Raw genomic sequence first — 24,899 nt, 5'->3', positions numbered from 1 at the left:
CCCAGAAAAGAACAGGTTAACATTCCTCGTTTTCGACATAGTGGACTTCTACCCCTCAATCACTGAAGATCTCCTCAACAAATCTCTAGCATGGGCCAAGAAGTACAGCCCCATCTGCAAAATTCACCACGAAACAATAATCCATGCGAGAAGATCAGTGCTGTACGACCATGATGGCAGACCCTGGGTGAAGAGAGACACCACAAAGGAATTTGACGTAACCATGGGGGCTTACGATGGTGCAGAAATATGTGAGTTGGTAGGCCTCTACATACTACACCAACTAGAAGCGGAGCTAGAGGTGGCCAGCGTTGGCCTTTACAGAGATGACGGCCTTGCCGTCATGCGAAGCTACTCTGGAAGACAGGCAGACCGCACCTGCAAAGAGCTGGTCAAGATTTTTCAGGCACAAGGACTTAACATCACGACCCAGACGAACCTCAAGTCGACTAACTTCCTTGACACAACCCTGGACCTAGAATCTGGAACTCACAAACCATACAGGAAGCCCAACGATGAGCCGCTCTACATACACGTCAAATCTAACCACCCACCCACCATCACCAAACACATTCCTACGGCCATTGAAAAGAGGATCAGGGAACTCTCGTCGAACGAGGGAGTCTTCAGCATGGCAGCACCACCCTACAACGCAGCCCTAAAGAAAAGCGGGTACGAATGTACCATCTCATACGACAACGCACCAACAACACCCAAGAAAATACGAAAGAACCGCCAGAGGAAAAAATCACGTGGTTCAACCCACCATATATTAGGAACGTGGAAACCAACGTGGGGTCACAGTTTCTCAAACTCATAGATAGGCACTTTCCACGCGAGAGCAAGCTGAGGAAAATCTTCAACAGAAACACAAACAAAGTGAGCTACAGTTGCATGAAAAACATGGATTCTATCATTAAGTCCCACAACGCCAGAATAATGCGAGAAAACAACCCGACAGCAGATGCCACCAAAACTTGCAACTGTAGAGATAAAGGAGCCTGCCCTCTGCATGGAGAGTGCATAGCCAACACAATTGTATACGAAGCCACCGTCACTTCCGGTTCCGATTCGTGGTCATACGTTGGGCTCACCGGGGGCAATTTTAAATCTAGGTACCGCAACCAAGGAGACAGAACTATCCAAGCATATCAGGGCACTGAAAAGTAAGGGGAGTGACTACACTATTGAATGGAACATATTGAAGCAATCCGACACACACCAACACGAATCAGGAGCATGTGATCTATGGCTGGAAGAGAAGCTGGCCATAGTACAGTCGAAGGACAGATGCATTAACAAAAGATCAGAGCTGTTTTTGCGCTGTCGCCATGGTAACCGTAAACACACACGCCTGAAGCGGAGAGTCTGTTTTGATCAGTCCAGTTGCCTGATGATCGGTGCGCGAGCAGTACTCCGAGTAGCATTATAATGGTATTTTAGTTAAGTATATTATGTGAGATATATATATATTCTTTTTTATAAGCCTCTGAAGAAGATCCTGCTAGGATCGAAACATCAGGCCAACTTACTTTTACACATTAATATATATATATATATACATGACATTAATATATATATACATTAATTTGAGAACGGTGAATCATTTTACATTATTTGATTTTACATCATTTACCTATCCTTCCTTACCTTCACAGAATTGTTCGCATTCAGTGATGGAATTAAATCTATTTGAGTTACCCCCACAACCAGAGTACGTAAACAACTGGCACTGGCCAGTCTGTGCATTGTAGCCGAACCTCTGGAGCTGAGCAGTGCATGTTCCGACCATCATTGGCTGAGCACAGACTGGAGCTAAAAGTAAGAATGAAAAGAAAGGTTAACGAAATGAGCATCAATCTATATATCTGTCTGTCTGTCTGTCCATCTGTCAGACTGATTCAAGTATTCAAGAAAGTTAGTCACTTTGTCGTTCATTTTCTTTCATTTTGTATCAATTTTTGATGACAAAGGGTTTGCTTATTTTATAGCAGTTTATCTGTCACTATTAGTTTTTTTTTTCTTCAATTTGTGCTCTTTTATGTAAGCCAAATTTGGTTTATGTAAGCAAAATTTGAGAAAAGATATTTGAAATCCAAATGAAATGAAAATTGTGAATCAGTCGCTGTGTTGACTCACTAATATCTGTGAAGTTTGATTTTTATAAATTTTTACCCAAATCTTCTCAGAACCAAGCTTTCGTTGAAATTAATAATAAAGCTATGTCTCTTCGCTACATGTCAAGAAGAAAAAGGGAAAAAAACTTTGGAATAAAAAAGGGTATAACTGGTCCACCATATAGCAAACAGTTTATTTTCCACTTTAAAAGTTGGTTTTAATGTCAACGATTTAGCAAATTATTAAATCGCAAACAAAAATGTTTTTAAGAAGCTGAAAGCACTTTTAAGGTCCCTTTCCAGTTTTTTTTCAATGCATTGTATTGAATTTACTCTAGGATTCTGATTGAAACCTTCAGCAGCCGAGAGATGGTTAATAGAGATTGCTCTCAGCTGTAGGGATTGATGACTCACTTGAGAGAGGATATGACTTGTATTTCCATGGTTACCATTCAAATCTCATCTCTCATCTCATCAACCACTTAAGTTTTTGAAGTTGTTTAAAACTTCCCAGCCAGTTTTCTGTTCACTTCTTTCAAAACAGGTCAAACAGTGAGCTGCACAACACAAACGCATTGGGTATATTATGCCAATTAAGCTGACACACCCACAGGAACACCCACCCGATATGCAGAGATGCAAGCAATCTTTGTTGAATCTACTCTCCTCTTTGTACATTTTAAAGATGCTTCATAATCAAGTTATGAAATTCTCTGACCCATTTTTGAAATAAAACCTAAGATAACAAGATCAATGTTTTTGCTCTTACATGAATCTGGGATGAGCCTGGGGTAAAAAAAAAATCACGGAACTTTGCCAAATTTTGCGGTATAGGCTCCAGTTTGCATATGCTACAGTGTGTTAGGATAACAGTTTTTGTCCCCTGCAGGTTGGATATCCATAGGTAATGAAAAACATGCGAACGGCGGATCAAATGATACAACGCTGTTGTTAGATATTCACAGAAATTGAGAGGTGTAAATCTCGGAGGTAGAAAAACAATCATCGATATTCCGCGAATTCGCAGAAAAAGCTCATGCCTGATGAATTGAGAGGAAACCGGGATAGCCAATGTACTTACTGTCACATTGGAGCTGACATTCCAGCATTGTCTCAAAGAGATTACCAGACGCTACACAATTATCATAGCTGAATGAAACGCAGCGACCTTGGGCAACATCAAATCCAAATCTCGTCTCTGCTCCGGGACAGTTTGTGATTGGCTGAGCACAGACATCGGCTATGAAGGAAACAAACAAAACCATTCAATAGAGGCTCTGGGGAGTTGTTCATGATCACCATCTCTCGCATAACTTAAATTGAATTTGAATTTATTTATTTATTGTCCACAATCGGAAATTCAGCTCACACAGGTCGTTAAACGAAAAACAAAAAGGAATAGTATAAGTATCAATAGACTGTGATACACATACAGTAATACAAACATATATATACAGCAAATCCTACAAATAAGAAACTTATCTTCTAACTTGTGAATTGGATAGAATTAGGTACAAATGAGTATCTGTAGCGGGCCCTAATTGTAACTGGTGGACATAAACGCAGTCCAGAGCCGGTTGTAAAATGTAAGGCTCAAACAAGGGGTGTGTTGGGTCTTGCAGGATTTGTTTCACTTTATTGCAGACCCTCTCATGATACAAGTACTCTAACGAAGGTAAGTGAACAACGATTACCCACTGAGCAACTTTCCTACATTGCTCAAGCATCTTCACATCGACTCTTGTACCATGGCAAAGTAACAAATTATGTTATACATCTAAACACTTTGAATGAGGGATATATAGAACAAGTTAACTCCTTACCCTAACCACCTGTCCCCCTAACCCCCCCTAACCCCTACTGTCAACAAACTATGTTTTGATCTACTCACTTATACACCTCTGGTTGCATGCTGCCTCGCTGACAAAATTGTTGTTGTTCCCTCCACAACCGCCGTACGTGAATTGTTGGCAGGTGCCAAGGAATGGGTTAAAGGCAAACCTTGGCTGGAAGTCTGTGCATGGCCCTACATCAATGTCCATACTGCAAGTGTCTCCTGCAAGCTGAGTCACTGAAAATGAAGCATAAAATACTGACAGATAAGAAAGTGCATTTCAAGAATAACTGGTATCATAGCATTATAATCAAAGACCACTCAGTTATTAAAATGTTTACCCCATTATGCCACTCACCATCACATGCAGCCAGGCATATTTCTGAAGTACTGAATCTGTTTGCACCTCCAAGGCATCCACCATAGATAAATTGATCACAAACTCCAGTTAATGTGTTATAGCTGAAGCTAACAATTGAAGCTGAGCAGGGGCCTGCCAACTGAGGCTGTTCGCAAATGTTTGCTGCGAGAATAAAAACAAATGAAGAGTGATTGCTGACTGTAGATTGTACACTGAGAGGAACGATGTGGAGAATAAATTATTTGAAAAACATCACAAAGTTTGAAATTTTACTTTTTTATAAGTAACAGCTGGGGAAATTGAAATGAAGAGAGTGGTTGTCTATGTATCAGCCTCTGTATACTGTACAGAAAAATCTCATGCACAAATAAAAAAGAAATCAAAGTAAAATCCCCACAACTTGAATAAATAAAGAACACAAGTTTAAGGACACTCACTACCGTGCTGCTTTATACATTCGATCCGAGCACTTAAATGTTTGTTGTAGTCTGTTTGTTCTTTTGTATTATGTATTAATTTTTGTATGCATTTTATATGGGATGCTATCATCTTACCTATTTTCGCTTTCATATTAGTTATTCTCCCTGTTAACATATTTTATGACTCCTCTTTATAAATTTAATATTTTATACTGGCATGAATAAATGAAATGAAATGTCTGTAATTAATATAACATCAGTTAGTTTAAAAGCTGAGAAAGAGTGTATCCTAGGTAACAATACTAACAGAACTAGTACAAACTCAAATTATCTGTACTTTAACCATAAACATTAATTTAGATATTAGTTCATACTAATATAAGTGATAAGCAGAGTTGCTGCAAAATGCTAGAGATTGTCAGCAACGAGCCTTCCATTTTCCCCATCAACTTGTTATCATGTACTACAAAACTGAAACACATATCACTAATAATAACAGGAGAGGAAATACAGCAGCATATATTGTGACATTTGTTCACAAAACATACGCATTTATTGGTTTACATTCATGCACTCATATTCTTGTTGGCTTTTTACAGAAATAATGGTAAATGTTGCTCACTTTCACAGAATTGTTGACAGAGTGTTAGTGTATCGAATCTATTGGCTGTCCCTCCACACCCAGTGTAAGTGAAAGCTACACACTGGCCACTCACAGAGTTGTAACCAAACCTCTGAATAGATGAAGTGCAGGTTCCTGTAGAAATGGCTTGTCTGCAGATTGGCACTGTTCAGAATGAAGGCAGAAAAGCAGTGTTAACAGAGCAGGTGGTGGGATTAATATACAGTTAAAGCATAACTTGAGATTACCGCAGGAATACTATAGTCTGAAGCAAGGGGTGGGGTAATGGAATGGATCATGTTGGAATCCTTTTCAGTACCAGTGCCACCTAACATAATATTTCCTTTCATTGACAAGGATGTTAGAACAAAGTCCGTTCTCATATATGACCGACTAAAATGAAAGAATTAAAGACCAAGATTACCCTTCCCTCTCAAACCACCCTCCCCCACCATTCCCATCCCTCTCAAACTATCCTGACACTCCCCCCTACAATTCCCATCCCTCTCAAACCACCCTCTCCCACTCCTCTGCCCTTACCATTCCTATCCCTCTCAAACCATCCTGACACTCCCCCCCTACAATTCCCATCCCTCTCAAACCACCCTCTGCCACTCCTCCCCCCTACCATTCCCCTCAAACCATCCTCTGATACTCCTCCCCCCTACCATTCCCATCCCTCTCAAACCATCCTCTGCCACTCCTCCCCCCTACCATTCCCCTCAAACCATCCTCTGCCACTCCTCTGCCCCTACCATTCCCATCCCTCTCAAATGATCCTGACACTCCCCCCTTACCATTCCCATCCCTCTCAAACCATCCTGACACTCCCCCCTACAATTCCCATCCCTCTCAAACCACTCTCTGCCCCTACCATTCCCATCCCTCTCAAACCATCCTGACACTCCTCCCCCCACCATTCCCATTCCTCTCAAACCATCCTCTGACACTCCCCCCTACAATTCCCATCCCTCTAAAACCCTCCTCTGCCACTCCCCCCACCATTCCCTTTCCTCTCAAACCATCCTCTGACACTCCCCCCCTACCATTCCCATCCCTCTCAAACCACCTCTGCCACTGCTCTGCCCCTACCATTCCCATCCCTCTCAAACCATCCTGACACTCCCCCCTACAATTCCCATCCCTCTCAAACCATCCTCTGACACTCCTCCCCCCTACCATTCCCACCCCTCACAAACCATCCTGACACTCCCCCTACAATTCCCATCCCTCCCAAACCATCCTCTGACACTCCCCCCTACCATTCCTATCCCTCTCAAACCATCCTGACACTCCCCCCCTACAATTCCCATCCCTCTCAAACCATCCTCTGACACTCCTCCCCCTACCATTCCCACTCCTCACAAACCATCCTGACACTCCCCCTACAATTCCCATCCCTCTCAAACCATCATCTGACACTCCCCCCCCTACCATTCCCACCCCTCACAAACCATCCTGACACTCCCCCTACAATTCCCATCCCTCCCAAACCATCCTCTGACACTCCCCCCTACCATTCCTATCCCTCTCAAACCATCCTGACACTCCCCCCCTACAATTCCCATCCCTCTCAAACCATCCTCTGACACTCCTCCCCCTACCATTCCCACTCCTCACAAACCATCCTGACACCCCCCTACAATTCCCATCCCTCTCAAACCATCCTGACACCCCCTACAATTCCCATCCCTCTCAAACCATCTAGACACTCCCCCTATCATTCCTATCCTCTCAAACCATCCTCTGCCACTCCTCTTCCCCTACCATTCCCATCCCTCTCAAACTATCCTCTGCCACTCCTCCCCCACCCCACTACCATTCCCATCCCTCGTTGACTTCTCTGACCACCTCTTATCTGCTACCCACCTGACAACCAACCAAGGCAGGAATTATTGATTGCATACCTAGCATCATTAAGTGGTATATAACATGGTCTTCCAGAGACATTGGTATGAATCAAACATACAGAGCAAACTGCAACAAAACAAAGTAAAGACAAGCCCTTTCCTTCTTTCTCAAAGGATTGCAACTGTTGATGACTCACTTTCACATCTCTGCTGGCATTCAAATTGTGTAGAAAAGAAATTGCCAGTTGGTATACAGGCATCGTAGCTAAACTCTATGCAGGCTTGTAGTGCTTGGTCATAACCCCACCTGGTGCTTGCCCCAGGACAATTGACAATTGGCTGGGCACAGACATCGGCTGAAATAAAGAGGAAACAATTGTGGAAAAATCGGGACCTGAACTTATCTAAGTTTACCTTTATTCTTGCTCCCATTGATTAGATCAATTGGAATCAGTAGTTATTGTACTGAGAAAATTTGTATGTAAAATCTTTGAAAAGGGGCAGACACATACTTCAAGTAACCTGTAACCATATGGAAAAGATGGAAAAGAATGTTTCTGTAGATCTGTAATACTAAAAAACCATCAATTCTTTATAATACTAAATGGACTCTTCCTTGTTATCATAAAATGTTTCAACAAAGGTTGCGCTCTAAACCTACTATACTATATACTCACTATACTCTCTCTATACTCCCTCTATACTCTATACACTAAACCACTATACTATATACTCCCTCTATACTCTCTCTATACTCCCTCTATACTCGAAACCTACTATACTATATACTCACTATACTCTCTCTATACTCCCTCTATACTCTATACACTAAACCACTATACTATATACTCCCTCTATACTCTCTCTATACTCCCTCTATACTCGAAACCTACTATACTATATACTCACTATACTCTCTCTATACTCACTCTATACTCTATACACTAAACCACTATACTATATACTTGCAATACTCTCTCTATACTCACTCTATACTCTAAACCTACTATACTATATACTCACTATAATCTCTCTATACTCACTCTATACACTAAACCACTATACTATATACTTGCAATACTCTCTTTATACTCCCTCTATACTATATACTGCTCTATACTCACTCTATACTCTAAACTACTATACTATACACTCACTATACTCTATACTCTCTCTATACGCCATCTATACTCTAAACCACTCTACTATATACTCTCTTTATACTCCCTATATACTTTCCCTATATTCACTTAACCACTAAACTTCATACTCATTATACTCTATACCCTCTCTATACTCCCAATATACTCTATACTCTCAACCACTATACTATATACTTGCTCTATACTCTCTCTATACTCTCTCTATACTCTATCTATACTCTATCTATACTCCCAATATACTCACTGATACATCTATCAGTACAAGCAGCCAGACTGGCAAAGTTGTTGCCATTGCCATTGCAGCCACCGAAAGTGAAGACATCACAGGTCTCTGTGAGCGAATTGAAGGCAACTCTAACAATGTTTTGAGTGCAGGGTCCGGCGTCGATAGGTTGAGAGCAGACGTCCGGGTCCACGGCACCTGGAGATGAATAATGGTGAAGTCATCTATTACAATAATGTCACTGATTACTGTGCAAAATATTATTAATGGAATCAATTTGGCTATTTTTCCCAGAACGTTCATATATATCCTGACATCCAGACATGGGGGTAATCGTATTATTTATGCACCATTAACATTTCTTACCTATGCAAGTAGCTTCACATTGCACCATGGTATCAAACCGATTGGCCCCACCCAGACATCCTCCATAGTTGAATTGTTGGCAGGCACCGGTGATAGAATCAAAGCTGAACCTAACAAACGTAGCTGAACATGGTCCAGCATCCTGGGGACGATCACACACATTGTCTGCGAAGATAAGGTCATGACAGTGCTAGTTATTACTAATGATAAAGAGGTGGGGAGGGGAGAGGTGGGGAGGGGAGAGGTGGGGAGGGGAGAGGTGGGGAGGAGAGAGGTGGGGAGAGGAGAGGTGGGGAGGGGAGAGGGGAAGGGGAAGGAGGACAGTCAAGAAACAAGTTAATACTTATATTGCTACTTAAATTATGATGCATGTTTTACACAGTTCTTGAAGGCCCTATTATTATAAAATACTTCCTCTTGATCCCTCCCTCCTTACCCCCCCTCCCTCCCTCCCTCCACCCTCCCACCCCTCCTTGGATATCAATGCTATTTCTGCCACTGTAAATATCTTCAGCCAGCTACAATTGAGTTGTTAATACACAGTAACCAAAACAGTCAATGTTGAAGCCAATCAATTTTAAATGAAGGATTAATGAAAGATGCTGATCTCTAACCCACATTTCATATTTTACATTGGAATTATTTAATTATTGAAATATAGAAGGGTATACCTTTCTGGTATAGATTTTGGAAAATGTTAGTGATGTACTTGAAATGACATTGATATGAAAAGATGCATTATTAAGGTTTTTCATACTCCACAAGAAAATTGGTGATGTTTCATTTATTGTAGCTTGTTGCAAGCAGTGTGTCCAACACATTGATAACTGCATGGGTTTATTTTTATTTTGGGTGGGAGAAAAGAGGGCGGGGGTGGGGCAAGGATTTTGCCCAAAACTGAAAATCAGCTTAGTATACTATTGAACACAATTGCCTGACATTTTTCTTTTATTTTTAATCTGCAAACAAGAAAACCTTTATGCATTGAAAATTTTCATTTAATTGTATTTTTGTGCCTAGATGTTGACAAATCATGTGGTCATACTTTCTTACAACTGCTGGCAAAGAGCCAAGGTATATGAATGTGCCTAGACGTTTCAATATGACAAATCATGTGGTCTTACTTTCACATAACTGCTGGCATTGAGCCAAGGTATATGAATGTGCCTAGATGTTTCAATATGACAAATCATGTGGTCTTACTTTCACATAACTGCTGGCAAAGAGCCAAGGTATATGTATGTGCCTAGATGTTTCAATACGACAAATCATGTGGTCTTACTTTCACATAACTGCTGGCATTCAGCCAAGGTATATGAATGTGCCTAGATGTTTCAATATGACAAATCATGTGGTCTTACTTTCACATAACTGCTGGCATTGAGCCAAGGTATATGAATGTGCCTAGATGTTTCAATATGACAAATCATGTGGTCTTACTTTCACATAACTGCTGGCATTGAGCCAAGGTATATGAATGTGCCTAGATGTTTCAATATGACAAATCATGTGGTCTTACTTTCACATAACTGCTGGCAAAGAGCCAAGGTATATGTATGTGCCTAGATGTTTCAATACGACAAATCATGTGGTCTTACTTTCACATAACTGCTGGCATTCAGCCAAGGTATATGAATGTGCCTAGATGTTTCAATATGACAAATCATGTGGTCTTACTTTCACATAACTGCTGGCATTGAGCCAAGGTATATGAATGTGCCTAGATGTTTCAATACGACAAATCATGTGGTCTTACTTTCACATAACTGCTGGCAAAGAGCCAAGGTATACAGTATGTATGTGCCTAGATGTTTCAATATGACAAATCATGTGATCTTACTTTCACATAACTGCTGGCAAAGAGCCAAGGTCTATGAATGTGCCTAGACGTTTCAATATGACAAATCATGTGGTCTTACTTTCACATAACTGCTGGCAAAGAGCCAAGGTCTATGAATGTGCCTAGACGTTTCAATATGACAAATCATGTGGTCTTACTTTCACATAACTGCTGGCAAAGAGCCAAGGTCTATGAATGTGCCTAGATGTTTCAATACGACAAATCATGTGGTCTTACTTTCACATAACTGCTGGCAAAGAGCCAAGGTCTATGAATGTGCCTAGACGTTTCAATATGACAAATCATGTGGTCTTACTTTCACATAACTGCTGGCAAAGAGCCAAGGTCTATGAATGTGCCTAGATGTTTCAATATGACAAATCATGTGGTCTTACTTTCACATAACTGCTGGCATTGAGCCAAGGTATATGAATGTGCCTAGATGTTTCAATATGACAAATCATGTGGTCTTACTTTCACATAACTGCTGGCATTGAGCCAAGGTATATGAATGTGCCTAGATGTTTCAATATGACAAATCATGTGGTCTTACTTTCACATAACTGCTGGCATTGAGCCAAGGTATATGAATGTGCCTAGATGTTTCAATATGACAAATCATGTGGTCTTACTTTCACATAACTGCTGGCATTGAGCCAAGGTATATGAATGTGCCTAGACGTTTCAATATGACAAATCATGTGGTCTTACTTTCACATAACTGCTGGCAAAGAGCCAAGGTCTATGAATGTGCCTAGACGTTTCAATATGACAAATCATGTGGTCTTACTTTCACATAACTGCTGGCATTGAGCCAAGGTATATGAATGTGCCTAGATGTTTCAATATGACAAATCATGTGGTCTTACTTTCACATAACTGCTGGCATTGAGCCAAGGTATATGAATGTGCCTAGACGTTTCAATATGACAAATCATGTGGTCTTACTTTCACATAACTGCTGGCAAAGAGCCAAGGTCTATGAATGTGCCTAGACGTTTCAATATGACAAATCATGTGGTCTTACTTTCACATAACTGCTGGCATTCAGCCAAGGTATATGTATGTGCCTAGACGTTTCAATATGACAAATCATGTGGTCTAACTTTCACATAACTGCTGGCAAAGAGCCAAGGTATATGTATGTGCCTAGACGTTTAAATATGACAAATCATGTGATCTTACTTTCACATAACTGCTGGCATTCAGCCAGGGTATCGAACCTATTTGCTGATCCACCGCAACCGGTGTACTCAAAAACCTGGCAGCTTCCGGTTAAGGCATTGTATGCAAACTTCTGGATGGCAGATGTGCAGACTCCTGTCGTTATAGCTTGGGAGCAGATTGCAGCTATAAAAATAAAATATAAATAAATAAACAAACACATAAATAAATGAACAAATGCATAAATATATAAATAAATAAACAGAAAAGCAGACTAGTCAGATGGATTCAAAATTTCTTAATCAGTTTGGTACCCATAAATGAAGAAGAAGTGCTTTTATTATTCAATGGTTATTATACCCCAGCCTCCACCCCCTGTGTGCCCACCCCCCCTCAAGCAGAGGGCAGTATAAGAATTACAAGTCCTGAAGAACATTTTCTTCATTATATATCAATAGTAGAATCACTGACCTTCACATCTCTGCTGACATTGCAACTGCGTGGTGAAGAGGTTTGCGTTAGGGGTGCAACCACCGTAGCTGAACTCAATACAAGCTTGTATGGATGGATCATAGCCCCATCTGGTCTCAGCTCCGGGACAACTGACAATCGTCTGTGCACATGCATCAACTAATTAAAGACAATTAGAAGAACACTAATCAACTATTTAATGGAACTTTCTATGCTTCTTGGAAGAGTAAAAAAAAAACACCCATTTTATTGTTATTATCATTCGACAATTGTTCAAAGGATGGTCAGAGTTAGGATTTTAGGAACTAATATGTGATTGTTCAAAGATTCTGTAAACATATTAATCTGCACACTGAGTTAAAGTCATGGGGACTGTTCTGTTATGGTAAATTTGGTATGAATACAAACTCATCGTAAATCTGTAATTTGCATTACCCACTTTTGAGGAACGCAGCACGGTGTAAACATATGTGACACTTTCTGAACTTGGAATATCTTGACATGTGCTTCAGAAGAGAGTCACTTTACTGTAATTGAAACCACTTATTGAGGAATTTTATTTGAGGAAACATAATTTCATCCATTGTCTACTTACTAACAGGACCATAAGGTGCCAGTACACAGGGATGAAATACTCCAACCAAGTGATTTACTAAAGAGGTACAGATTACGCCATACACCATATTAACAGTATAGGTATATCAATGAATACAGGCATATCTAGAGGGTGTGAGCCGGTTAAAGGGGAGTGGGATGGGGTGAGAGGACAGGTGAGGGAGTGAGGCGGAAGGTACAATATATATCAAGATTCCATCTTTCAGACTCAATTAATTTCGAGCTTTATTATTTCCAAACAGAATATTATTTCAACTTTATCAGTTATTTTTATGTTCTTGCTGAACGTATAGACGAGTACAGAATAATTAAACGACGCATCTTAAAAGATCAAGCAATCTCTAAAAACTTACCGACACATCTCCGGTCACATTCGTCAAGAGTGGCAAAGTTGTTTACGTTGCCGCCACATCCTCCAAAGGTAAACTGTTGACAGCTCTCGGTCGCCGAGTTGTAGAAGAACCTGACCACGTTGTCGGTACACGGTCCAGCATCGAGGGGGAGTGCACATGCATCTCCTGTTACGGCTGACAGTGGAATGAATGTAAGAATAGTCATGGATTATAAGCCAGAAGAAACATATTTCAAAACACTTTTGTTACTATACCAAAGAAAAATTATAGTTATTATTAGTTCACTAGGCTATTTGTGAGGCTTTGGCTTGTATGTAAGGCCAATTCTACATTCTATATCAACTAGTTATGTGCTAAGGTTAAAAACCAACTGAACTATTTAAACTGGGTGGCAATCCTTGTTAACAAAGTTACGAAGACGGGAATCGTGCCAATGGGGATCTTGAAATATGTTCTGTGCATTTATTAAATTGTTGAACTAATGATTTTTAGTATCACAAAGGCAAGCATAGATGGAGTTTCATAACTGATGTGTCTACATCAAGGTAAAGGTGATATTATTGACATTCTAATTTCTGAATCTCAGAGCTTATGATATTTATTTCAAAAGAAAATACCAGAAATCTGTAAAAACAATTTTTAGGAATAGTATTTCTCCTGAAATACCATCCTTGCATCCTTCGACCACTAAGATATTAAAGGGCAGCCCATTACCTTCACAAGTAGCTTGACATTCGGCGAGGGTGTTAAATCTATTTCCGCTACCCAGACATCCGCCGTAGCTAAACGGTTCACAAGCACCCATGTCAGAGTTGAAAGCGAATCTGGCCAGATTTAAAGAACATGGTCCAGCGTCTATTGGCTGAAGACACATAGAATCTGGATAAAAGACAATAGATCAACAATTATTATTAGTTGGTATTTTTATTTACAATCCTGGAATTCTCTATTGTTTTGTCATATTCAGTCAAGAAAGAGTGAGTGCGGTCTTCATTTATTTGTCGATCCTGTCCTTAAAACAGCTAGTTGCATTTCAGAGCCTCAATGAAAATGAATTGTTGAAGATATTTGGTTACTTGATACCATTCTGAACAAGTTCTTATATGCCAAATAGGCTAGTTTCTGTGTGTCTGCTATCAAAGTGTTACAGGCCCAGTGTTGTTATTGCTTTAGTTTTTGTTTGTGTCCTTTTCCCTTTGTTTTGGGGGTGGGGTGGGCAGGGAAGGGGAGGAGAGGGCCCAGACTGGGGGGTATTGGCATTGACAGCCAATACTATCTCTTTGGGAGTGAAGAAATCATTTTTTGTGCTTGCACAAAAACATATAACACTATTTAATATGTGTGAATCTGATAGGGAATTTCTAAAGGTCTGTTTTCAAACATAAAAACCTGGCTTGTGTCAAGATTAACTTTTATTTACTCCTACATTATATATTTTCATCATTTTTTTAATCATGTAAATTCTGTTACGATGATGGTTTGTTTCACATGGAAACTTCTTACGGACCATATGCCTGAGAGAAAATATATACAAGCTGTTTGCTAAGTAGCTAAGCAGTTTGTTTACTGGTTCTTATTTTTCTCATTCAAATGAATTTTAAGAACAAGAGATAATTAAGTAATGATAATGATAAAGAGGTTACATTATTCAACATCAGATTAATGTTAAAAGTGAAGGAAACTGTCCCTATCAATTATTGGACAGCTTATTAATATTGTGATTATTATTATTGTTGTTATTATTGTTGTTGTTATTGTTATTATTGTTGTTCCACTGAAACTATTGCATTAACCACAATGTAATGACAAAGTGAATGCGTAAAGAAACTTAAGGGCAACACTCGAACAAAATAGGTTTTAATACCTGTGCAGTATCTCATGCAATCTGCTAAAGTATCAAACAAATTGGCAGTCCCACCACAGCCACTGTAGATAAATGGATCACAGAGTCCAGTGAGGGCGTTGTAGACAAACTTCGTCAGTATTGCTGAGCAGGTACCAGCAACCATTGCCTGAGAACAGATAGGGGCTGCCAGATAGCAAATGTGAAAGGAGAGAAGAAATAATGGACATTACAATTAATTGATCTTATAAACTCATTAACTTAAAAACAATAGAAAGCCAAAAATAAACTGGTATTGCAGTGATTTATGGGAAAAGTTTAATATAATTATCAAAAGTTTTGACTTTCACTAAACTTCAAGGTGATCAAAAGGGTTTCTTCAACTGACTAAGCTGGACCAACGTAATAAGGATATCAACCAAAGGTATTGCCTTTTAATATCACCATTTCATTGGTTTCAACTTTTTATGACCCACATCTAAACTGATCATTGGTTAACATCCAATTTTCCATAATGAACTTGCATTAGAAAAGCTACATACTATAAAAATGACTAAAACTTCCTTGTCAGGCAGTTATTCATCCAGGTTAACCTTTCTCCACCTATGCCCAGCCCTCACCCACCCACCCCCCCCCCCACCCACAAGAAAAATCACGAAGAATCTGACAATGCCAGAGAAGGAGCTACTATGTACCCAAGGGTTAGGTTCCTGCAGGACATGCTTGTTGAGTCACCATCTTTAAAATGTCTTAACTCTGCTCTAGGTTGGTTTCATCCACTTACTGGACAGGTTCAACAGGAAATCAATGAGGGGATGAGGGGATGGGGGGGTTGGTGGGGGGGTGGAGGTTTGCATATTTACATGAATCATGATCATTCACTTATCTAGTTTGAATTTACCTTTTTCTCTGATCTCCCAATGAGAATTCTTGTAACTTACTAAGGAACATCAAGTGTGATAGTCATTCTAGCTTTACTTTACTTGTAAATTAAGCCTTAAAATGTTTGAACAATTTGACCTGTTATTAATCCAAGTAAACTATATTCAAGTGATCTTCGACTTCAGAGTTACGTTTGAAATCGATAAAAAAACAGTGTCCTTTTACTTCCCAATCTTGAAGATGTCATAATTCTAGAAATTGATTCAGAGTTACCCTCTCCGCTTACCTTCACACCGGAGTGAACATTCTGTCTGAGAGAGGAAAAAATTCCCAGATGGTTGACAGCCTCCGTAAGTATGTGAAATGCATCCGCCCGCATTGACGTCGTAAGCCCACCTTGTCTCTGTTCCGGGACAATTGGTTATAGGTTGGGAACAGACATCAGCTAAAACAGGGAAAAATTCAAATATGAAAATGAATGTTGAAATGCCAAGCGTACCATTAAGTAGTAGACAAGTTTGCCAGAATTACATAAATCTTACAAATCTTGGTGCACTAAAATATTAAAAGTTGCGGTGTGGTTGACACACAGAATCCCGGCCTTTGATAGATTTCATAACAGGCCTTAATAATGCTGGTGGTACTGGCCATTACCAACCAATAATATACTACTATTGGTGTACCACACATTCAAAAGTTAGAGTTCCACAACTTTGTTTAACCTTCTAAGGTTTAAAGTTTAATGACAAACCATTAATGCCGACATCATCAAATTTTCAAACCTGGATATAAAACCACCGTTTGTAATAGAAGAAATTAAAGTAATTTTTTGCAAATTACACATATAAACATTCCAATTTGATTTTCATCTGTGAACTGCCAAATTTAATATGAAACCCATGTCTTTAAGCACTTTTCAAAATGAAGATGTGCCCTGTGTAAACACATCATTAATGTGGTTGAACACAAATATTTGTTAAGGGCCATACCTAAAGAGGACCCAGTGAAAAGATATAATCATATCAAATGTATGTATTATATCATGGTAGCATTTCACATTTATATTGGTAACTTCCTGAACACTCCTAAAATATTTAAATCCCATAACTATCCATTTCTTTGGTTTGTCTGGTCAATAGTCAGTTCAAAGAATGACCTGAGAGACAATTTTTTCCCCCTGAAAATTGATTTTTTGCAAGATGTTAATGCTAAAACTAAAGTATTTGGTTGTAAGTAACTATTGAGTATCATATATCATCTAAGTACTCACTGGTACACCTCTGCAGGCAGTCAGTGATAGACACAAAATTGTTTGCATTTCCCTGGCATCCTCCAAATGTGAAACCAACACAATTTTCCGCGACAGGACTGTAACCGAATCTGGCCTCATTGCCATTGCATGGACCTGCATCAATGGGCATTTCACATGGATTAACAGCAGTAGGGATCACTGGGAGGAGAAAAAACACAATGAAATGATTATTTACAATGTCATCATCAAGTATATATGTAGAGATCCCTGTGGGTACAGTGGAAACAAGAACAAAGGTCATTGAGTAAATGCAACACACAGATAAACATTCATTGTAATGAAAACAGCAACAGTTTAATGAAACACACCTACTAACAGTAATTGTGATGAAAATGGCAACAGTGTAACATTAACATTAAATTGTTGAACTTATGATTTTTAGTATCTCACAGGCAAGCATAGAAGTAGTTTCATAACTGATGTTTCTACATCAAGGTCAAGGTGATATTATTGACATTCTATTTCTGAATCTCAGAGCTTATGATATTTATTTCAAAAGAAAACCAGAAATCTGTAAGAATTTTTTTTTATAAGGAATAATAATTTCTCCTGAAATACCATACTTGCATCCTTCCAACAACTACGAGAAAAACAACAGATGTGAAAGATATTAAAGGGCAGCCCATTACCTTCACAAGTAGCTTGACATTCGGCGAGGGTGTTAAATCTATTTCCGCTACCCAGACATCCGCCGTAGCTAAACGGTTCACAAGCACCCATGTCAGAGTTGAGAGCGAATCTGGCCAGATTTAAAGAACATGGTCCAGCGTCTATAGGCTGAAGACACGTAGAATCTGGATAAAAGACAACAGATCAACAATTATTATTAGTTGATATTCATTTACAATCCTGGAATTCTATTTTGTTTTGTCATATTTAGTCAAGAAAGAGTGAGTGCGGTCTTCAGTTATTTGTCGATCCTGTCCTTAAAACAGCTAGTTGCATTTCAAAGCTTAAATGAAATGAATTGTTGAAGATATTGGTTACTTTATACCATTCTGAACAAGTTCTTATATGCAGAATAGGCTAGTTTCTGTGTGTCTGCTATCAAAGTGTTATAGGCCCAGTGTTGTTATTGCTTTAGTTTTTTCTAGTTCTTTTCTCTTTGTTTTTGGGGTGGGGTGGGCAGAGAAGGGGAGGAGAGGGCCTAGACAGGGGGGTATTGGCATTGACAGCCAACACTATCTCTTTGGAATTGAAGAAATCATTTCTAGTGCTTGCGCAAAAACATAACACTATTTATCTGTGGGAATCTGATGGGGAATTTCTACAGCTCTGTTTTCAAACATAAAAACCTGGCTTGTGCAAGATTAACTTTTATTTACTCATACATTATATTTTTTCATAATATTTTTATGATGTCAATTCTGTTATGATGATGGTTTGTTTCACATGGAATCTTCATACAGACTATATACCTGAGAGAAAATATATGCAAGCTGTTTCCTAAGTAGCTAAGCAGTTTGTTCACTGGTTCTTATTTTTCTCCTTCAAATGAATTTTAAGAACAAGAGATAATTAAGTAAATAATATTGATAAAGAGGTAACATTATTCAACATCAGATTAATGATAAAAGTGAAGGAAACTGTCTCTATCAATTATTGGACAGCTTATTAATGTTGTGATTCTTATTATTGTTGTTATTATTGTTATTGTTATTATTGTTGTTCCACTGAAGGGGCGGGGGCATTGTGTTCAAGTGGTTAAGGCAGTGGACTGGTGATCTAAGGATTACAGGTTCGAGCCCAGGCCAGATCATTGAGTTGTGTCCTTGGGCAAGGCACTTTATCTCCATTGCCTCTCTTCACCCAGGTGTATAAATGGGGACTTGCGAGGTAACTTGTAAATATAGTTGCGTGCGCCGGTTTGTGGCTGCACCCTATGGGTAGTCCCCCAGGGGACACGTGGTTGTGGTGCACTGTGGTGCCCCAGGAGAGATTGATTGAATTGCACACACTTTGGTGTGTAGGTGTGACAAGTTACCAATGACCAAGGCTAAGTTGTCAAAGCGCTACGATCTCGATGTAGCAGCGCTATATAAGTGTCTAATATGTATGTATGTACTGAAACTATTGCATTAACCACAATGTAATGACAAAGTGAATGCGTAAAGAAACTTAATTGCAACACTTGAACAAAATAGGTTTTTGTACCTGTGCAGTATCTCATGCAATCTGCTAAAGTATCAAACAAATTGGCAGTCCCACCACAGCCACTGTAGATAAATGGTTCACAGAGTCCAGTGAGGGCATTGTAGACAAACTTTGCCAGTATTGCTGAGCAGGGACCAGCTACCATTGCCTGAGAACAGATAGGGGCTGCCAGATAGCAAAAAGTGAAAGGAGAGAAGAATGGACATTACAATTAATTGATCTTATAAACTCATTAACTTGAAAACAATAGAAAGCCAAAAATAAACTGGTATTGTAGTGATTTATGGGAAAAGTTTAATATAATGATCAAAAGTTTTGACTTTCATTAAACTTCAAGGTGATCAAAAGGGTTTCTTCAACTGACTAAGCTGGGACCAACATAATAACGATATCAAGCAAAGGTATTGCCTTTAAATATCACAATTTCTTTGGTTTCAACTTATTATGACTCACATCTAAACTGATCATTGGTTAACATCCAACATTCAATAATGAACTTGCATTAGAAAAGCTACATACATATAAAAATGACTATTAGGTTAATACAACTTCCTTGTCTAGCAGTTATTCATCCAGGTTAACCTTTCTCCCCCTCTGCCCTGCCCTCACCCACCCACCCACCCATCCCCCGCCCACAAGAAAAATCACGAAGAATCTGACAATGCCAGAGAAGGAGCTACTATGTACCCAAGGCTTGGGTTCCTGCAGGACATGCTTGTTGAGTCACCATCTTTAAAATGTCTTGACTCTGCTCTAGGTTGGTTTCATCCACTTACAGGACAGGTTCAACAGGAAATCGATGAGGGGAAGATGGGACGGGGGGGGGTGGGGGTTTGCATATTTACATGAATTTTGATCATTCACTTATCTAGTCTGCTTTTGCCTTTTCTCTGATCTCACAATGAGAATTCTTGTAACTTACTAAGGAACATCAAGTGTGATAGTCATTCCAGCTTTACTTGAAAACTAAGCCTTAAACTGTTTGAACAATTTGGCCTTTTCATTAATCCAAGTAAACTATATTCAAGTGATCTTAGACTTCAGAGTAACGTTTGACATCGATCAAAAAACAGTGTCCTTTTACTTCCCAATCTTGAAGATGTCATAATTCTAGAAATTGATTCAGAGTTACCCTCTCCGCTTACCTTCACACCGGAGTGAACATTCTGTCTGAGAGAGGAAAAAGTTCCCAGATGGTTGACAGCCTCCGTAAGTATGTGAAATGCACGCGCCTGCATTGGGGTCGTAGGCCCACCTCGTCTCTGTTCCGGGACAATTGGTTATAGGCTGGGAACAGACTTCAGCTGAAACAGGGAAAATTAAAAATATGAAAATGAATGTTGAAATGCCAAGCGTACCATTAAGTAGTAGAAAAGTTATCAGAATTTTCCATAAATCTTACAAACCTTGGTGCACTAAAATATTAAAAGTTTCAGTGTGGTTGACACACAGAATCCCGGCCTTTGATGGATTTCATAACAGGCCTTAATAATGCTGGTGGTACTGGCCATTACCAACCAATTAAATACTACTATTGGTGTACCACACCTTCAAAAGTTAGAGTTCCACAACTTTGTTTAACCTACTAAGTTTTAAAGTTTAATGACCAACCATTACTGCCGACATCGTAAAATTTTCAAACCAGGATATAAAACCACCGTTTTTAACAGAAGATATTAAAGTAATTTTTGCAAATTACACATATAAACATTCCAATTTGATTTTTCATCTGTGAACTGCCAAATTTAATATCGAACCTATGTCTTTAAGCACTTTTCAAAATGAAGATGTGCCCTGTGTAAACACATCATCAATGTGGTTGAACACAAATACTTGTTAAGGGCCATACCTAAAGAGGGCCCAGCGAAAAGATATAATCATATCAAATGTATGTATTACATCATGGTAGCATTTCACATTTATCTTGGTAACTTCCTGAACACTCCTAAAATATTTAAATCCCATAACTATCCTTTCTTTGGTTTGTCTGGTCAATAGTCATTTCAAATAATGACCTGAAAGCCATTTAATGATGTATGAATATATTTCAATTTATACTTTGAAAAAAACAAGGAATTTAGTAGTCTTCCCGAAATGGTAATGTTATGGTGTTACTTTGTTTTATGCCTGAAAGACCAGTTTTTCCCCTAAAAATTTCTTTTTTGAAAGATATTAATACTAAAACTTAAAGTACTTGGTTGTAAGTAACTATTGAGTATAAAATATCATCTAAGTACTCACTGGTACACCTCTGCAGGCAGTCAGTGATAGACACGAAATTGTTTGCATTTCCCTCGCATCCTCCAAATGTGAAACCGACACAATTTTCAGCGACAGGACTATAACCAAATCTGGGCTCATTGCCATTGCATGGACCTGCATCAATGGCCATTTCACATGGATTAACAGCAGTAGGGATCACTGGGAGGAGAAAAACACAATGACATGAGTATTTACAATGTCATCATCAAGTATATATGTAGCCTGTGGGTACAATGGAAACAAGAACTATGGTTTCAAACTAAAATAAAAGCATTACTTATCTAACTAAAGGATATTTTCGCAAGTCTTTCAATCCCTGTTAAGCCGATGCTGTTTTGCCCTTTGAAAAAGTTTGTCGCTACAAGGGCTGCATTTATACTGTACTACACTATTATACATTACTCTATGTATTGCGGTGTAGCACACGTTCAATGCTACAACAGCAAGAGCTGCTAGATCTAGTGGCTGCAATGACTTACATGTTGAGAATAACATTGAGCATTGCTTCTGTTATAATTCTGAGCGGCGATTGGTTGCTTTCTTGTACTCCTGTATAAATATCGACCACCCTGAATATATAATTAGCATGTGTTTGTACATGTTGAGAATAACATTGGGCATTGCTTCTGTTATAATTCTGAGCGGCGATTGGTTGCTTTCTTGTACTTCTGTATAAATATCGACCACCCTGAATATATAATTAGCATGTGTTGTGTACATGTTGAGAATAACATTGAGCATTGCTTCTGATATAATTCTGAGCAGCGATTGGTTGCTTTCTTGTACTCCTGTATAAATATCGACCACCCTGAATATATAATTAGCATGTGTTGTGTACATGTTGAGAATAACATTGGGCATTGCTTCTGTTATAATTCTGAGCGGCGATTGGTTGCTTTCTTGTACTCCTGTATAAATATCGACCACCCTGAATATATAATTAGCATGTGTTTGTACATGTTGAGAATAACATTGAGCATTGCTTCTGTTATAATTCTGAGCGGCGATTGGTTGCTTTCTTGTACTCTTGTGTAAATGTTGACCACCCTGAATATATAATTAGCATGTGTTTGTACATGTTGAGAATAACATTGAGCATTGCTTCTGTTATAATTCTGAGCGGCGATTGGTTGCTTTCTTGTACTCCTGTATAAATATCGACTACCCTGAATATATAATTAGCATGTGTTGTGTATATGTTGAGAATAACATTGAGCATTGCTTCTGTTATAATTCTGAGCGGCGATTGGTTGCTTTCTTGTACTCCTGTATAAATATCGACCACCCTGAATATATAATTAGCATGTGTTGTGTACATGTTGAGAATAACATTGAGCATTGCTTCTGTTATAATTCTGAGCGGCGATTGGTTGCTTTCTTGTACTCTTGTGTAAATGCCGACCACCCTGAATATATAATTAGCATGTGTTGTGTGTACCTGTATTTTAACTGACTGCTTGGTAAAGCAGAAATATCAGACCGCGGCACTTACGTCAATATTTTTATAGTAGGGTGATTATGAATGAGGGGTTTTCCCTTTTTTTCCATATTTTTATTGAGTCCTCCCTTGTGTCCATTGACCTCCATGCCATACTCCATTGAATAAAAGATTTGTTCAAATTGTTGTTGAAATAATTTGATTGTGATTGACTTACTTTCTAAAGACCTTTTGTTCAAATTTCGTAGTAAACTGTATTTGTTTAATATTTAAATAACGCCTCTCAACTGTTGTTCACCTCCGGTAAAGCGTAGTCACTGTCGCAATGAAAGCTTTCACCACAATTCCATGGTGTATTGTTTTTCCATAAATCATTTATTAAACCGCACAAATACAAAGTTTGCTGCAGCTATTCTACAAATTTTAGTGTTTACTGGCTGCCTGCCAATAATGACTGCTCATTCATGACGTAGAGAGCACTCCCTTTTAGGTTTATTGGTTTCAATGAAACTGTAACATGTGACGTAGAGATCACTTGTTTCTTCTGATACACTGTATGGTGCATTCGCCCAAACCACAGGCATGTGTTGTGCGGCATTCATTGCTAGTTTCACTGGGCTCCCTGGTTACAGTCTGTGCAGTGTATGAATGGCTACGGGAAACATTGACTGAGTCATAGCGCTTGTTCTCAGGTCGGGTAATGTAATGAAAATCATCTTGAACTTGCAAAGATCAGGTATGAAAGAAAGGTTTGACTTTGACAATTTTTAGTGAATGGTAAACTAACAGATATAAAAAACTCATTTTTGTTTGCCATGAAATAACATGATTGAGTGTATCACATTGTAATTATAGTAAACAACTTGGTTGAATTAAAAGTACTCATGTCATCGGCAATGTCACCTTACGCACTACTCACGAATACTATCCCTGTAGCTGCCCCAGAATTCAACTGGTATATACAAAACGAAAAAACAATGATTTTGACTTCGAGTTTGTTTAAAAAAAAAACATTCATAAAACAAGAACCAAAAATTAAAAGTGATGCAGACCTTCATATCCTTAAAAAATAACCTGTTGCAAAGCTGGAGCCTTCTGGTAGCACAGCTTTGTGGAATTGTTGGGATACCCGTGGGTATGACTGTTAATTACCTGGTTCCAAATTTTGGTACACAGTGTAAACACTAAGTGTTATGTAACACACGCTACTAACAGTAATTGTAATGAAAATGGCAACAGTATAAAGCATACATGCTGAAAACAGACATTTATGAATAATAATCTTCAAAACAAATAGTTTAACAACATATCAATGTCCGACACTAGCTGGAGAGTTTCTTAATAATTCCCCAAAATTTGTAACTTTTACATGTATTCTGTGTAAACTAAAACTAGAAAGGTAACTGTACTTGAACAGCTTTAAAGTCCTTGACTTTGAGCCTTCTGAAACACGTATTCCAAAGCAAACCATCATTTTTGACATTTCTGCACAAATTTCAAACCCATAAATACATTATTTACTTCTAGTGATATCAGTTTGTTGTTTTCTACTCTCATTTGTGCAAAATTGGAATTACTTTGTGTATGTGTGATAAACCCCTGAACATGGA

The 24,899-nt window shown here is 38.8% G+C and overlaps 1 protein-coding gene across 6 annotated transcripts in view; it reads right to left on the bottom strand.

Annotated features, from left to right (window-relative positions):
- Positions 1-24,899, bottom strand: part of LOC139966844 (uncharacterized) — an 84,409-nt gene that overhangs the window by 30,476 nt on the left and 29,034 nt on the right. For 5 of the 6 annotated variants that reach the window (XM_071970259.1, XM_071970254.1, XM_071970256.1 and 2 more), the window contains 19 exons: positions 21,831-22,010; positions 20,735-20,893; positions 19,590-19,754; positions 18,065-18,229; positions 17,394-17,573; positions 16,410-16,568; positions 15,263-15,427; positions 14,113-14,277; positions 13,399-13,572; positions 12,431-12,589; positions 11,981-12,145; positions 8,956-9,120; positions 8,611-8,787; positions 7,401-7,559; positions 5,354-5,518; positions 4,310-4,474; positions 4,009-4,188; positions 3,199-3,357; positions 1,651-1,815 (listed from right to left, as the gene is read on the bottom strand). In XM_071970259.1, coding sequence (XP_071826360.1) covers positions 1,651-1,815; positions 3,199-3,357; positions 4,009-4,188; positions 4,310-4,474; positions 5,354-5,518; positions 7,401-7,559; positions 8,611-8,787; positions 8,956-9,120; positions 11,981-12,145; positions 12,431-12,589; positions 13,399-13,572; positions 14,113-14,277; positions 15,263-15,427; positions 16,410-16,568; positions 17,394-17,573; positions 18,065-18,229; positions 19,590-19,754; positions 20,735-20,893; positions 21,831-22,010 — 3,171 coding nt within the window. The remainder of the gene's footprint in view (positions 1-1,650; positions 1,816-3,198; positions 3,358-4,008; positions 4,189-4,309; positions 4,475-5,353; positions 5,519-7,400; positions 7,560-8,610; positions 8,788-8,955; positions 9,121-11,980; positions 12,146-12,430; positions 12,590-13,398; positions 13,573-14,112; positions 14,278-15,262; positions 15,428-16,409; positions 16,569-17,393; positions 17,574-18,064; positions 18,230-19,589; positions 19,755-20,734; positions 20,894-21,830; positions 22,011-24,899) is intronic. The other variant, XM_071970258.1, reaches the window with a different exon arrangement.

The sequence above is a fragment of the Apostichopus japonicus genome, chromosome 4 (assembly GCF_037975245.1).
Source record: "Apostichopus japonicus isolate 1M-3 chromosome 4, ASM3797524v1, whole genome shotgun sequence".
NCBI lineage: Eukaryota > Metazoa > Echinodermata > Holothuroidea > Aspidochirotida > Stichopodidae > Apostichopus > Apostichopus japonicus.
This window is presented reverse-complemented; position numbering and strand designations above follow the sequence as displayed.